This window comes from Nylanderia fulva, unplaced genomic scaffold (genome assembly GCF_048542155.1).
Source record: "Nylanderia fulva isolate GAGA-0341 unplaced genomic scaffold, ASM4854215v1 Scaffold11, whole genome shotgun sequence".
Classification (NCBI taxonomy): Eukaryota; Metazoa; Arthropoda; class Insecta; order Hymenoptera; family Formicidae; genus Nylanderia; species Nylanderia fulva.
In genome coordinates, this window is record NW_028189302.1 from 6138248 (window position 1) to 6154126 (window position 15879).

Consider the following 15879-nt stretch of genomic DNA (forward strand, 5'->3'; position numbering starts at 1 on the left):
TTGTGATAATCAAATATAAGAAACACATATGTTTAAATACTACATTGTATATTAAGAAACTGAAAACGCATAAAATATTGAAGACCTGTATATGCTTCTTACACGTGTAGAAGTTTATCAATAGTTTGGAAAAAGACAGTCACAAAAATGCATTAACGGAAATGTTATTCACATACAGATTTTTTCTGATCACGTAATCACGTTAGAAAACATCTCTTGACACCGATATCTCGCGACCTGGATCAAAGTTTAATATTTTTAATTTTTGCTTTCCGTTGTAAATATACTACTTTTACATTACATCCGCAAATATATCTCCTGCTGCACGTCATTCACTGTCGTTTTAATCTATGTTAAAAATATAATATAAAAAGGAATAAAATTAAACAACATCTGATGACATAGCAGTGTCTGTGATCGTTATATGAATGGTCCCCTCTCAGATATAGAAAATTCAACACTTACAGAAAATTATCAGTGACGTGTCGCAAATTTCTAAGTTGCTTTTCTGTTTATTCGACTAAATTGGGTATAAAGCGATTATAAAAAATTGCTATTTCTATCGAACGTTACGATTAGAATTAGATAAAAACTAGCAAAATATACATGCGCGCGTAAACATAATCTTTTAAATTTTCATATTTAAAATATAAAATATTGATTAATTCATTTTTACATTAAATTTAAGATATGAATTAATAACTTTTCATATTAAAGATATTAATTATTTTGTCTCGTCTTTAATCAAAAATATATGATATATAAAAGTATATTTGTTATATATAAGTATATTATTTTGTATAAGATTTAGATTTTTATATTATTATGTTATATATATATAGCTCACGATAAAGAGAATTTTTCGAATACAATTTCCAATTACATTAAACGCGCATTCTGATAAATTTTAACATAATAAAAACAACTATCAAGTAGCAGTTATCAATATATTTTAATCGGCTAGCAAAGTAAATAATATTTACAGACGAAGTCAAAGTTCTCTCCGGAAGTCCGATGTCACGACTGCATCTCTACTTTCTTAACTATGTTGCGGATGTCATAAGTAATCTATTCGCGGGCGAGGTTAAAAAAAGTTTGTCACGCGTTTGTGAATGATATAGTTTCAAGTTCGTGCAGACACGGAATCTGTAATCATCGGAAGGTCAAGCTGAGTTGGCACACTCCTGGATATAAATTCAATCAATGAGACGAAGCTTTCATTTCGCATTGGGTATTGGCCACACAACACCATGTGGTCTCCTCTGATATTCTTATTCGGTAAGTAGACATTAACTTTATACATAAGAATGATATAGCTTGATGAAAATTGTGAATAATGTCACTTTCAATATTTTAATGAAAGTATGCAAAAAGAACAGTAAAACATTTTTTAGAATTGTAAAATTATTATTATAAAGTCTCCGACTCTCATGAATATTTCATGCATCATAGGATATGCACACATATAAAAGCAAATCAAATATTTTACGATATAATGCAAGAAAATGTTATATTATTTTACAACAAAATATACGAGTGTTCCAAATATTGAAACATGACTCTTTTTTCTTTCAACAGTTAGCGTGTCCCTAGGCTATTGTTCCGAACATGAACATGCCTGGGACTCGGGAAATGAGTATAAATACCTTGTACAAACTCAAACGGTGACGACCATGGACAAGATAAACCGACAACAGGCTTCCGGAATTAAAATGGATGGTGTTCTCATCGTTCAGGCGCAAACACCAAATAAATTGCAAGCGATGGTTCCCTCGCTGCAGTATGCTCACATGAACGATCTAACATTGCTTGAAGACGATTACAATAATAGATATGAACAAAAAAGAAATGTTCGTAATGTTCCGCTATCCGGAAAACCGTTCGAAATTACGATGAAGCACGGAGTGATTCGGGATATGTCATTCGAAAAGGATGTACCTATTTGGGAAGTAAACATCCTGAAGGGTATCGTGGGCCAACTGCAGGTCGACACGCAGGGCGAAAATAGTAAGTCAAGCAGGCGAGATCAAATACCCGACAATGAGGAACAGCCATTTGCTTCATATAAAGTCGTGGAGGACTCCGTCGGTGGCAACTGCGAGGTTTATTACGATATTGCGCCAATGTCCGAAGAAACTGTCGACGAGAGGCCAGAATTAGTACCTATGCCGCAGCTTGACCAGAGACAGAATAAACCAAATTATATTGAAATTAGGAAAACAAAGGATTATGAAAAATGTAAGCAGCGACGGTCCTATCGTTATAATCAAGCTAATTGGCCAAGTTCGCCGAATTATTCGCCAAAATTGAACCGGCAACATGATCAACTTGTTTCGGTAAGTTAGATATCAATTTATGTCTAAGTTTTAAATATTATAATATTTCTGATTGCTAAAGTCACAGCTTGGGAATATTTTTAAAAAATTTTTTGCGCGATATTTTAAATATCTCTATTTTTCTATGCTTTAAAATACAAATCCTGTAAACAATAAAAAATAAAATAATAAGACTTTGTCATAATATGATTATTACAGCAATTATCTACAAATCGCATGATTATCACGGGTGATCTGAAACGTTTCACTATTCAATCATCGGTGATGCACAGCGACATATCTGTCAAACCTAAAGACCAAGAATCTACGATCGGCACTGTTTCTACTAAAATGAATGTAACGTTAATTCAAAAACGAAAGATCTCGCAAAAGATGCAACCGAACGAACATCAACTCGTATCGACCGGAAACCTAGTTTACATGTACAACAACCCGTCCACTGATGGACTCAAAACACATCGACCGAGCGTCAGTGAAATGTCTCAAGAATCATCCGAAAGTTCAAGCTCCAGTTCAGACTCTAGTTCAGACTCTAGTTCAAGCTCTAGCTCAAGCTCCAGTTCCAGCGAAGAGACTCATGGTAATCATGGTAAATCAAAAAAGTTAAAGGCACACAATAATCATCAAGACAATACCAGGAGCAGCAGCAGTAGCAGTAGCAGCAGCAGCAGCCCGAGCAGCAGTAGCAGCAGCAGTAGCAGCAGCCCGAGCAGCAGTAGTAGCAGCAGCAGCAGCGATAGCAGCAGCAGCAGCAGCAGCAGCAGCGATAGCAGCAGCAGCAGCGAGAGCAGTTCCTCAAGTAGCTCAAGTTCCAGCGAAGAAGATTATGAATACTGGGACTACTATAAGTCGGAAATGAACCAGGGTCCGCACTATCCATTCTTGCCTTTCTTTGTCGGCATAAATGGCAATAACATCCAAATGGCTGACAAGTTTGATGCAATGCAAGTAGCCGCAGATATGGCCGTCCAAATAGCCAAAGACGTACAGGATCCTGATGTCAAAGAACCCGGTGTAACGCTAGAGAATATTACGATCTTACAAAATCTGCTTCGTACCATGAATACCGAACAACTACAGCAAGTACAGCAACATGCACGCCAAATGGCCAAAGGGGATGTTTTAGAATCTTTAAAGAGTGTCCTTTACAAGATTATAACAGAGATCGGAACAAAACCTACTCTCGAAGTCGTCAAAAAATGGATCGAGAATAAAGTACTCGAGGGCTTAGATGCGGCATTGGCTGTTAGGAGACTTCCCAGAACCATTCGCGCACCTACATCGGATTATGTCAGAACATTTTACGTAAGTATTATGCACGATAAAGACGTAACCAATGAATTCCAATATTTTCAATTTGCAAAAAGTAACATCAATAATTAATAAATCGCATCTTTGTAAAATGTTAATTTTAATATCTATACAATCTTTTTCTCTTTCTATACAGAAAATGATTTCCTCACCAGAAGTGCAAAATCAAGATTACGTGAAAGTATCTGGGCCCTTAGCATTAGCCGAATTGATGCGTAAAGTGCAACACAACAAAAAATACAATCCAGTACAGACCGACCGTAAGCCTATTCATGAGATTGAAAAGGAAGTTTTCTCTTATTTCTCTAAAAAATTGGAACAAGCCACCGACGAACGTGATAGCCAGCAAATACAGACGTTCATAGTATCATTGGGAAAAACCGCTCATCCAGCGATTCTCGAAATTTTTGAGCCATATTTGGAAGGGAAACGTCCGTTGACTACATATCAACGTGCGCTACTGGTCACCATGTTGGCTCCATTAGCTAAAACCAATCCGGATGCCGCTAAATCTGTTCTCTACAAAATCTACGCGAACGTAGAGGAAGATGATGAGCTTCGTGTCGCTGCATTTTACAATATTATTAAGACCAATCCATCTCTGCCAACGTTGCTGCGCATAGCACAATATACTAAATACGATCAGAGCAATCAGGTAAACTCTGCTGTTGTGAGCACCATAAGGAGTCTTGCTCGTTTACAACAATGGCAGTCGCAGGGTATCGCTGTCAAGGCTCGTCTCGCTAAAAAATTGTTAACTAATCAGCGTTTCAATGTCGCGGATTCTCAAGGCTTTTACGGGGACACAATTGACAGTACCAATCCCATTCAAAAGTATCTAGTCGAAACAATTCAAAACCCGGCCACCTCATCGAAGTTTGTACGTGTTGAAGCAGATGTTGTACACAATTTCTTACAAAGGATAGCTGCACAATTCGGATTTGGAGTATCAGATTTTAATGAGCTTGTAGAGCACGTTTTCCAAGATCCTTCACAGAACAAACAAAAGCCGAACAAACCGATCGCTGAAAAGATCGCACGCGCAATTGGTGTTGAGTCTGAAGTTCCAGAAGAATTAGAAGGATATATTTTGTTTGGCCAAACCAACAATGTGCAATTCTATCCCTTCGACAAGCCTACTCTTCAAAAATATATCGAGGGTGAGTATAAATTTCGTTTTAGAGAGTTTTACTTTTAAACATAAAATAAATCTAATTATCTCATATTGTTTTACAGATGCAAAGAAGTACGTTAAAAAACATCAACAACTAAATATTAATCATGTACACACTTACGATGCCGTAATCGGATTGGCAACAGAAAGCGGCCTGCCTTTTACTTATACTGTACAAGCACCAGTTTTACAGCGAGTTAACATGAAAAATTCAGAGATGGAAAGTGATAAACGTTCCAACGCCATGCAAGGCACGATCAATATGTTATTGGCCACTAGAGTACAAAATAGATACGGTTTCACGACACCTTTCGAGCATCAACAATACGTCGCCGGTGTCGATAGAAATTATCATGTACATCTACCAACAGAATTTAAGATTGAACAAGAATCCCAAAAGAACAAAGACAAGGTCAGCTTGGAGATGAAAATGACTCAAAAATCGCAAAATTCGCAAGGCCAGCGCATAGTACACACAAGCACTACTCCCTTCGTTACGCAACACAACATTGTTGATTGTCAACCAATACGTCACGACACAAAGATGCAATTAGTTGTCTCTAACGCGCGACCAGATGTCTCGAAGAACACCTTCTCGGTCGGACCAATCAATGTTGTTGCGGAATTTGATAAAGCAAAGCGCACACAGGTGAATGCAAATATGATGATGGACATACTAAAATGTACGAATGAGCAAGATATCCGTCACATGAAGGCTGATCTATATTTGAATAACGATGCGGCAAAAACTGGAATAAGTATGAACGTAGTACATGTTCAAACCTCTAACAATAAAGGAAATGTGAAATCCAACTCACAGACGTTGCCAGATATGACGGTTGCTGACAGACAACCGAACAGCGAAGCGAGAAGAAAGCAATTCATGTCATATCTTAACGACGTTTTAACACATTCCACCAATCATGTATGGGATATAGATATAAAATATCCGACAGCAAATAAACAGAACCATCAAGTTTGCACCATCGCCGTTGGACAAAGCAACGTAGACCAGAAATATAAATCTATTTTCTACTGGAATACCCAATCAGCGAAGAATGGAAATGTTGAGCAAGAAATGTTAGCTACTGGAAACTTGAGATTATCGCTCAACACTCCTCTAAGTTTAGAAAATATGTTGAATCGTGAACAACAAAATAATTTCGAGTTAAATTTGCAATATGGCCAGCCTAACGCTGACACAAAAACCTTGAGTATCCAAGGAAATGCAATGCAAAGTAACGATATCAAAAATCTAATAAAGTCTTCTAAGGCAGTACAGCAATGTCAAGAAGATCATAAGCACGATCAGAAAGGAACACGAGCCTGTCAGAAGGCCGTTGAGCTTGCCGGTATGAAGGATCGACTCAAAATCTCAATGCGTGTTAACACTAAGTATCACCACGAAATTGTGGATAAAATTGTTGAACTTATTAATAAAATCTTTGGCGGAAAAGTGGAATCTATGGAAGAAAAATCCTCTGGAAAGAACAACATCGACATAGAAATAAAATTATCCCCCGATCGTGATGGAACGAACATCTTTATATCTAGTTCTAAAATGGAGCTTTCCTATTCCATACCCTTCGATTCTTTCCTTGATCAACAATCGTCACCGCAGCAGTTGGCACCACAAATATTATTTAGAGCACAGCAATTAGAAGAGGAATTGTCATCGCAATTGTTATTGGGATCTTCATGGCAATCAGCATTGAATTTGTTATCGCAATTCTCATGGCAATTGCCATCGCAGTGGTCAAGTGGATCACTATTGCAATTAGCATCGGAATTGATCTCGCAATTGTCACCGGAATCGCTTCACCAGCAACTCCAATCAACGCAACCAACGCCGAGTGAGTAGATGTAGATTTTTTAAAAAGACAGAAACATTTGTTAGTATTATATATAAGAGAAATAAATAGAGTTAATATAAGCGCGTGATAATAAGCGCAAATAAAAATCAATTAAAAAAATTCATATAATATTCATTATATACATATGTTTCGATCTACTTCGGGTTATATTTAGTTAAAATTGTCGAATATATAAAAATACAAATAAAAAAGTGCAATATAATAGATACGCGCATAAAGTGTGGAAGTTACGTAATAAAAAGAAGATATATACATTTTAATATATATTAATAGCATGTATTTCATAATTTGAAAATAACATAACGCTCGAATGATAACATAGAAATTGATGATTTCGTATTTTCTATTAGTAAGTTCACATTTGATCTCTTAATGTTTTCTTAATTATTCCACAAGTGTATATTTTTATGATAATTATAATATTATATTAGTAAAAGAAATTATTGCGCTGTTATTTGTCTTGTCACGCTGTTGTATCATAATTAATTGAATATAAAAGTATATTATGCCACGTGTATATGTAAACATGTATTCTTCATATGTACAAGTATATTATTTATAAAATTTCATAATACAATATTACTTAATGTATCTTAATCTTTTGCAGACTCGTGTTTCGCCGATCAAGAACAGATTCGTACTTTTGACGATAAAAATTATCTCTTGAAACAAGGAAAGAATTTGTGGCAAGTGCTCCTTATTGCTAATCCGCATAAAAACCAAGAAGAACCATCGAAATTCGCAGAAGTGGCTGTTTTGCAACGAGATAAGGGCAACGTGAAACAAATCCGCTTGTTCTTTGGTGACAAAGAAGTTCAGCTGGATCAACAGAATGGTGAACCCTACATCACAATTAACGGAATGGAAGCCTACAAAAATGGATATCCAAGTTTGGTTGACACAAACAACAATCCGGAAGCTGACGATTACATCCAAATGTACGTACTACCGGACAAATCGGTCCACGTTGAGTCTAACCTGTATGGAATTAGTGCCACATATAACGGACAACGCCTTCGACTTCAGGTGAGTAAAATGGAAAAGAAAAAAAGAAAAATTAATCGCATTAGAGATTAGTTATGATAATACAAGAAATATAAATCGATGTAATTTTTGTTAACAGGTTGCCCCCGGTTATCGCGATATCGTACGCGGTCTTTGCGGCAACTTCAACGGTTCTCCCGATGACGATTTCGTGTCTCCTAATAACTGTCTCATACAACAATTGGCACAATTTTCTGATTTGTATACTTTGATGGAGAATGGCCAGCAAGAATTTACTGCGAAGAACGCTGATTTACAGCAACCATGCACTCGAAACGAGCATCGTCTGAGCAATGTTATTAACGACTTCGAAGCGGGAAGAAAACACTTGGCTGCTAAAAGTAATTGGGGCTACCATGATAACAAAAATGGAGGAAATAGAAAGCAGGCTAAGAACAAGAACCAAAATAAGACTAACCAAAATGTGAAAACATTGAATTATCGCACACAAGTCTGGGAAAAAGATGATGAGGTCTGTTTCTCTGTCAGACCTATACCTGAATGTCCCAAGCATAGCAAGCCTGTCGATACGAAGGAGAAAAATTATGCATATCACTGCAGGCAGAAGGACGAAAACACTAAACAATTGCAGAATAGAATCAAGAACGGAGCTAATCCGGATCTGTCCCAAAAGCATGTCTCTCAATATCGCTCAGAATTAGTTCCTCTTGCTTGCCAAGCTGCGTAATCATACTCAGATATACCGAACGTGCATATTTAATCGAAAGAAATGACCCTTTTATGTTTTCTTTCTTTTTTTAGAAACTTATAAATATATTATTTTAGTAATTGAAGAAATGTAAGCAATAATAAAGTTGAATCTTTTCAACGTGATTATCAGTGGTCTTTTTCATTTTCACACTATACTCTATTAAATAAATTACAAGCACATTAATAATACACGCGATATGCATTTATGTCGACTGTGACAGTAATAATGAAGACAAAAGTACATATAAAAACGCAAATATAATTATTTGTATTTTTAGATTTTTCCATTTAAATTGCAATAGAACATTTAAATATTTAACATAACAAAATGTGTGAATTAAGCATAAATAGTTTGATCTAGGTGAAAAATCATTTTATCGATAGAAAAAGTTTATACATATACATATACATATGTATATAAGCTTATACGAATATGAATATAAGTTTGATATTTTTATACATATATAAAAAACTGTTACATTTCTTATTACACGTAGATTTTGGTTCAAACATTTACAAGAACATTCATGTAATTGTGAAAATAGAACGCTTTAATTATAGTAATAATTGCAATAGTAGCAAGTAATATTTGCAATAATGAATAATATTATTTTTTTAAGAAAAAATTTGATTTATTAAAAAAAAGACAAATTTTTACAATAATTTTAAAAAATAGGATATAATTTATTTATAAAGTCAAAAAAATAAAATCCTTAGAACATTCTTATATTCTTCAAATGCAAATAAAGAGAAAAAGAGAAAAAATAAACAAAATTATCTAATCAATCTTTATGCAAACAGTCTTTAATACAATATAGAAGTTTAATATTGGAATTATCAATGCAAAGAATTACCGATGACCCGTTACCAACCTATGCTCTCTATCTTTTTATTTATCGATAAAACAACAAATGCATTAAATAACATTGTGAAAACACAGCTGTGGAAGATTGCAAAATTTATCAAAAGTTGCAACTATATAGAATTATATAAAAGAAAGATGAGATGTAAATAACTGTAATTAAATAGATTACATAAATTTATTTTAAAATATAAGAGATTATATACATAATAAATTTATACTAAAATATAAATCAAAAATATAAATCTTTTAAACGAATTAGAGTACTTTCTTGATGGAAGTTTCTGTTTTTGTCTCAATGCAGATTTTTAAAAGATAAGATTATGGATTGGACAGTTTAAACAAAGTCGATGCATATGACAATCCATTTTATTAATAGCTTCATACAATTTACTTGGTTGAATCTGTGTGAAATTTTGCAAGCACCTTCTGGAATATTTCCGTTTTTGCCGACCGTTTAAGATTTTATTTTCAATGTTATTTCTATTATTTTCTTTGAAAGATTGATCTAAAGAAAATATAGAGAAAAAGATAATTATTATTTCTAAAACAATAGAGGGTATATTTAATTCTATTTATATAATCAAAATTTTAAGAGATTAGCACATATAATCATGATTTAATTTATTAATCAAATATACTTTTAAAAATGAATAGATTCCCAGTTTGTAAACTCTTTTCAAATTTTCGAATCTCTTTTTCGCATCTTTTAAAATAAGTGCCACGAAATATTAAAGAAGATTTAGGACTGATTTGACAATCTCTGCAAATAGATTTCGCTTTCGAAATATATTGATTGTATTCGAGACATTTCAACATTTCTTCGATGTATGTAAAACGAGTTTTGTCAATTCTTGTGATGACACCTGGACAGCACTTGATCCTCAACAAATGATGTAGCTTCAAAAAGACATTGTACGAGTAACAATTAGACAATAAATTTTAAAAAATATTGTAATGCACAAGTCGCAAAAGTTTAGTAAGAATTTTAATCATGGCTTTACTTTAAATAAGATGAATAAAATTCCGAGCATCGCTTCTTGTTCAGTCATGTTTTCCGCGTACTCGAGTTCTCCCTGTCTAAATCTATAAAATGACAATGTATGCAACAGTGAACAATAATGGATGCCTGCGAACGTACTTCTTCATGTTCTCTAAAGTTTCATTGTTCTTCGCATAGACATTTCTCAACCATTGTCGTAATTGTAGAAAGTTTATCTGTGTTTTTCTAGTCCAGTAGCCTCTCCAAACAGCTTGAATCCTTGTTGCCATTCTATTATAATAATCCTGCCACATTTGCTGAACACGTTGAATTAAATATCGCTTAGCGAACATCCTGGCGCGATAACCGCGCCAATAACGTTGTAAAACCGTCGCGTTTTCGTGAAGCTTGCAAAGATGATTGCGAGTGACGATGCCACGAAACCAAGCCTAAAATTTAGAAATTTAGAAATTTAGAAATTGTATATTTATTAATGCTACTGATATATAATTAATGTTCTCAGATTATTATAACTAACCTGAATTTTACGAGCCGCGATAAAATGTAGGCGTCTCGATGATTCGGTCAAATCATGTTTCATTTTAATCGCGTTTTGTAATTCAACAGGATTAACTACAAATCTCAACAGCGACGCCATTCTTAAATTATTTAATTATGTGCAAAGCACTCTTTGATAATAATTAATATATAAAGACCATAATTTTTTATAATCAATGCGAATATAGCTCAATTAGAGCATGTAAAATACATATGTGAAAAATATACATATTAATATATATATACACTTATATATGTATATAATAGCATAAATATTTTTGTAAATGTTTGCACCAAAATCTGCGTGCAATAGAAAATGTAAGTTTTATATATGTATAAAAAATATAAAACTTATATACATATATGTATATAAGCTTATATATATTATATAATATTATTAATATATTTCTTTATATTATACTCTTTTAAAAATATTAATATATTAAGATCAATCAAAATTAATATTGGCCGCTAGTGGTGAAAATAAACTTGGCAAACTTGATTTCGACGTAACTAGCAATTTTATTCAATACTTTCACGACGTTTCGACTATTTGTCGTTGACGAAACATCATAGCGATGGGACGTGTTCCTCTTTTAACTATTAATTTTAAATAAGACCGATGTTATGTTGCGTTAATCTCATTTTAATTGATGGAATTTTCACTTGATAAGGATCACAACCAAATGATCGAAACGTCGTGAAAGTATTGAATAAAATTGCTAGTTACGTCGAAATCAAGTTTGCCAAGTTTATTAATATATTAATATAAAAATTTAAAAATATTAATATATTTTAAAAAAACATATTGTAAAGAATCGTATATTTCGTCAATGGCTACGTTTATACCAGGTACCTGGGACCACGGTCTGAACTAAAAAAGATTTAGTCATCAATTGTTTAGAGTGTACAAAGAGGCTTAAAAATCTTAAGAAATGAAAATTATTTTCCCTTTTTTGTGTATAGATGTCACTATGGATTAGCTTTTAACTTTTTTTTGACAACAAAACAGCAATAACTGGACCTGTATACGCGTGACTAACCGGATGTCCTGTTTCTGGCTATTAAAATGTCAAACAAAGTTTGACGAGGGATTACTTTCACCATATGTTTACGCAGCACATATTTTAGATCTCAATTAAGATATAAGCCAAAATGTTAGTGTAAACCAATCAACTTGTAAATACAGTCCGCTTATAATATTGATACTATTCTCAAATAAGAAGAAATAATTCTACTTATCTAGCTGCTTATTCTATCAAAAGAATACTAATTAATAGAATTTTAAAAGACACATTTCAAATAATTACATTTGTTTAATAAATATTTTAATCGTACATCCTGAAGCATTTTATCTCAGAAATATCTTGATCGTTGGTTTCAAAAATCTTTAATAAGAAGTGATTACAATATTCCTGTATGTATCAAAATCATCAAGAGCGAAGTCGATGTAAGCATCAAGAATGCCCCTCCTGCTGCTAAAAGAACGCTTTTTTTGTTCTTCTTCGGAATCCTTGAAACTACGTGGAAGTCCCGGGACTATAACAGAAATATTCGTAAATGTTATCATATCAAATGGCGATTGCCATAATCTTCTCGAGGTCAATGATTCGTGGCTTCTTAATCGGTATGCAAGATTACTATAATTAATTTTTGCATACTGTTTATATAGTCATTTATAAATGAAGCCGTATATAAAAATTGCATTGCTTATAATCGCAATTATTTAGTGCGTAACGATTCTCATTTTAAATGCGTAAGCGCGTGGAAGATCGTATAAGGTAGTTGACTCGGGACAATATAATTCAAAAAAGGTCAGCATTAAAATCCGAATATTTACGGTTATAACCTGGAGAAAATAATGCCTGAAAATTCTTAAACACTTTTGTTCCTCACGTTCTTCTTCTTTTGTTACACGTAAAGAATAAATATCTATACTATTGCTATGAAGCGATCACCGCTCATTTCCTTTTCAGTCGCTTCTCCATATCAAATAATTGTGAAAATTAAAGAGGCTTAAAAATCTTAAGAAATGAACATTATTTTCCCTTTTTTATGTATAGAAGTCACTATGGATTAGCTTTTAACTTTTTTTGACAGGTTAACAAAACAGCAATAACTGGACCTGTATAGGCGTGACTTATCGGATGTCCTGTTTTCGGCTATTAAAATGTCAAACAAGGGATTACTTTCACCATATGCTTACGCAGCGCATATTTTATAGATCGCATTTAAGATATAGGCCAAATTAGCATTTAAGATATAGGTCATGTGTTAGCGTAAACATAACTTATCACCCTCTTTATTATCATGTTTCTAAAAATCTAAATAATATCTACTTTTTTACTAATATTTCTAAAAAAATGTCATTTTACTGTCTATTCATTTTTCATTACTTTCTTTTTCGTTCTAATTATTAAAATAAAAATTATACGAGATTTTCGTATGCTTCGTGTATACAATATATGGAAAAAGTGAATATTTGATAATAATTATCTCGCGTTCGGGTCGGTCAATTGTTTTTAAATTATACAAATGCATAGATATATCATATTTATTAACGTATAGTTAAATTGTCTTTAAGTGAATTTAACAAATTGATTTAGAAATTGTCATGAATCATTGGCAGGAATCGGCAATTTTTAATCAAATTTATAATAATAGGATTTTATGACGTAATTGTTACAATTTATGTGCAATTAACAGTTAATAACAAGAAAGGAGATTGGAAAGAAGCGAATATTATTCGCTTATTTTCAGTTATTTACCGAAATTTCGAGACATTGCGTCTTTCGGACAAGTTCATCCAATTTCTCGCCTCTATCGATCAGCTTTTGAACCCCATCCATCAACAGACGACGTACCTCGGCCAATTCTTCCTCTAACCTCGGGATCAAATTTTTGGAATCGACATCTTGATTGTTATACTCTTCCTAAAATAATGTGAATTCAATTTTTCATGTTGACATATTTCTTTTATATCTTATTTATTTTTTTATCTGTGTAAAATATAGAATCCTTTATTTGAGAAGAAAAGTTAATATAAATTTCTTAAATAAAATTTAAGAAGTTTATAAATTATTATATTCTTTATTCGACGCGCGTGTAACTAGGTATCGGCCGGATATGATTATATATATACATATATATATATATAATCATATATATATACATAATTACATTTTCTCAGATACGAATTTTAAGAAATGTTGAAAACAATACTTACTTTCATGTTATTGTGTTATTTCTACTTCATGCCATACAATTATTTTATTACTTACAATTATTTTCTTCAAAGGTTTCGAGAAATCCACCACCGCGGGATTGGTCAGATCTCTTGATAAGTCCGCCAATATTGGTAATTCTCTATAAACACTCCGCAGCCTCTGTAGAAATATTTGAGAGCAAGATTCTAATCGTACTGCCGACGAAGGGCAGTTCGATCTCGATGTCAAACAGGCGTAATGAAGTTCCCCGATCAACACATGTACCGTATATCTACAGAAAAATTCAGTTTCATGCTCGTTATAGCATAAATATAAAAGTAAAGCAATCTTATCCCGCGTTCATTAATCAATTGCGACTCTATTATATAATTTATATAATTATTATATAATACTTGTTTAGCGCGAGTATATAATCATAATAAGAGAAACTGCTGACTCCCGTATGATATATCTCGCAATATATATTTAACGCTTCTCACTCTCTCTCTCTCTCTCTCTCTCTCTCTCTCTGTAAGTGGAAAACAACTATAGATATATGCGAAATCTCCCGTTATTATAAATATCAATCTAATTGTCGCGGCGCAATGCGTGTCCTTCTCGAATTCACGTATGACATTTCAAGCATGTTTCGTACGAGGTCGAATACACAAGAGCGATAATGAAGAAGATCTTACTTGCCCCGATCGACGCTGATTTTATCGTCTTCGATCGTTTTCAGGCTGTCAACCGTACTAAGAGTGAGAGTACGATAGGTCGGGTCCCTGATCCGCAGGATAATCCGCGACTATTTTGCAGCCGGATTTCTCCCACAGGGCCACCAGAGCATAATGCACGGTCCCGTTCATTTCAATTAAAATGGAGAAGGCACACTCTCGTCGCGGCCGAATGACAGGCAGACTGACTATCACGCGTTCACAAACACCAGAGACAACGAATACCGGCTGTTTATGCCAGCTCGGCTTGTATGAAGCCCAATGAGTAATGAAAGAGATTTGATAAAGTCGATAACAACACGCTCATATCATGTCGTATGCTACATAAACCATTGGTCGATTACAAATGTTGCTACAAGAGATGTTGCTACAGCCTCTCCGCATCGCTCCATTAATTGACCGTCATCATTTACTGAATTTTCGATTTTTGCTGATATTGCGAGAAGTTTATCTGTTACCTGATTAGACAATTTAATATATCAAAGACATGTCTCTCGCAACTTGATATTAAAGGTCAGATGAAGAGACCAATCCTTATTTTGAAAGAAATTATGCATATATGCAACTTCTCATCTTGAATCATTTTTAGTGAAATATTTATAAAAAAAAGCATTGTTATAAATATTCATATAAAGAAATTTATTTTATATTTTATTTTATTATATGTATAGTTTACATCTGTTTGTATACTTACGTGTTATTTTTTCTTAATTACTTTTTTTTATACAAATTGCTGTAATATATAATAAAATTTAAAATTGATAGTAATAATAATCTACTAAATCATAAAGATCTAGAGCACGAAACTGACTGCAACCGATTGCTCTTATTAATCGTTATTAATTATCGCTTAATATTTTTGCAAGATCGTCCTATCTGGATCTATAAATACGTGCGATAATTAATAATAAAAAGTAATAAAAGCGATCATTTTATAGAAAAACTTATACAAAAGCTAATTAATTTTAATTTTTAGGGTTCAAGCATGCCAAAAAACTGTCCAACACACAGATATGTATTGAGCATTTTTTTTTAACTATTTCATGTGACACGCAGATGTTACACATGTGTTGACCATATACTTTTT

General features: G+C 33.3%; 3 protein-coding genes across 3 annotated transcripts; 1 reads left to right on the top strand and 2 right to left on the bottom strand.

Annotated features, from left to right (window-relative positions):
• Positions 1–1235: 1235 nt before the first annotated feature.
• On the top strand, positions 1236–8573 carry Vgn (vitellogenin). The gene is made up of 7 exons (XM_029319397.2): positions 1236–1278; positions 1579–2336; positions 2535–3641; positions 3784–4807; positions 4884–6674; positions 7303–7721; positions 7819–8573. The coding sequence occupies exons 1-7, from the start codon at positions 1251–1253 to the stop codon at positions 8425–8427; spliced, it is 5736 nt and encodes a 1911-aa protein (XP_029175230.2). The 5' UTR covers positions 1236–1250; the 3' UTR covers positions 8428–8573.
• A 1263-nt stretch (positions 8574–9836) lies between these two features.
• LOC146724975 (spermatogenesis-associated protein 17) lies at positions 9837–11138 on the bottom strand. Its single transcript, XM_085487789.1, is given in 4 exon segments — positions 9837–10212; positions 10317–10424; positions 10426–10743; positions 10833–11138. Coding segments are annotated over 4 exon segments (819 nt in total). The 5' UTR covers positions 10953–11138; the 3' UTR covers positions 9837–9939.
• A 1010-nt stretch (positions 11139–12148) lies between these two features.
• On the bottom strand, positions 12149–14986 carry LOC114943709 (uncharacterized). The gene is given in 5 exon segments (XM_029319398.2): positions 12149–12391; positions 13621–13785; positions 14134–14350; positions 14754–14839; positions 14841–14986. Coding segments are annotated over 5 exon segments (687 nt in total). The 5' UTR covers positions 14925–14986; the 3' UTR covers positions 12149–12256.
• Positions 14987–15879: the final 893 nt, after the last annotated feature.

Bases quoted from the DNA above. Each gene is read 5' to 3' on its own strand.
- Vgn (XM_029319397.2), top strand. From the start codon at position 1,251: ATGTGGTCTCCTCTGATATTCTTATTCG. The intron at 1,279-1,578 runs GTAAGTAGACAT...TTCTTTCAACAG, and splicing joins TCCTCTGATATTCTTATTCG to TTAGCGTGTCCCTAGGCTAT. The intron at 7,722-7,818 runs GTGAGTAAAATG...TTTTGTTAACAG, and splicing joins GACAACGCCTTCGACTTCAG to GTTGCCCCCGGTTATCGCGA.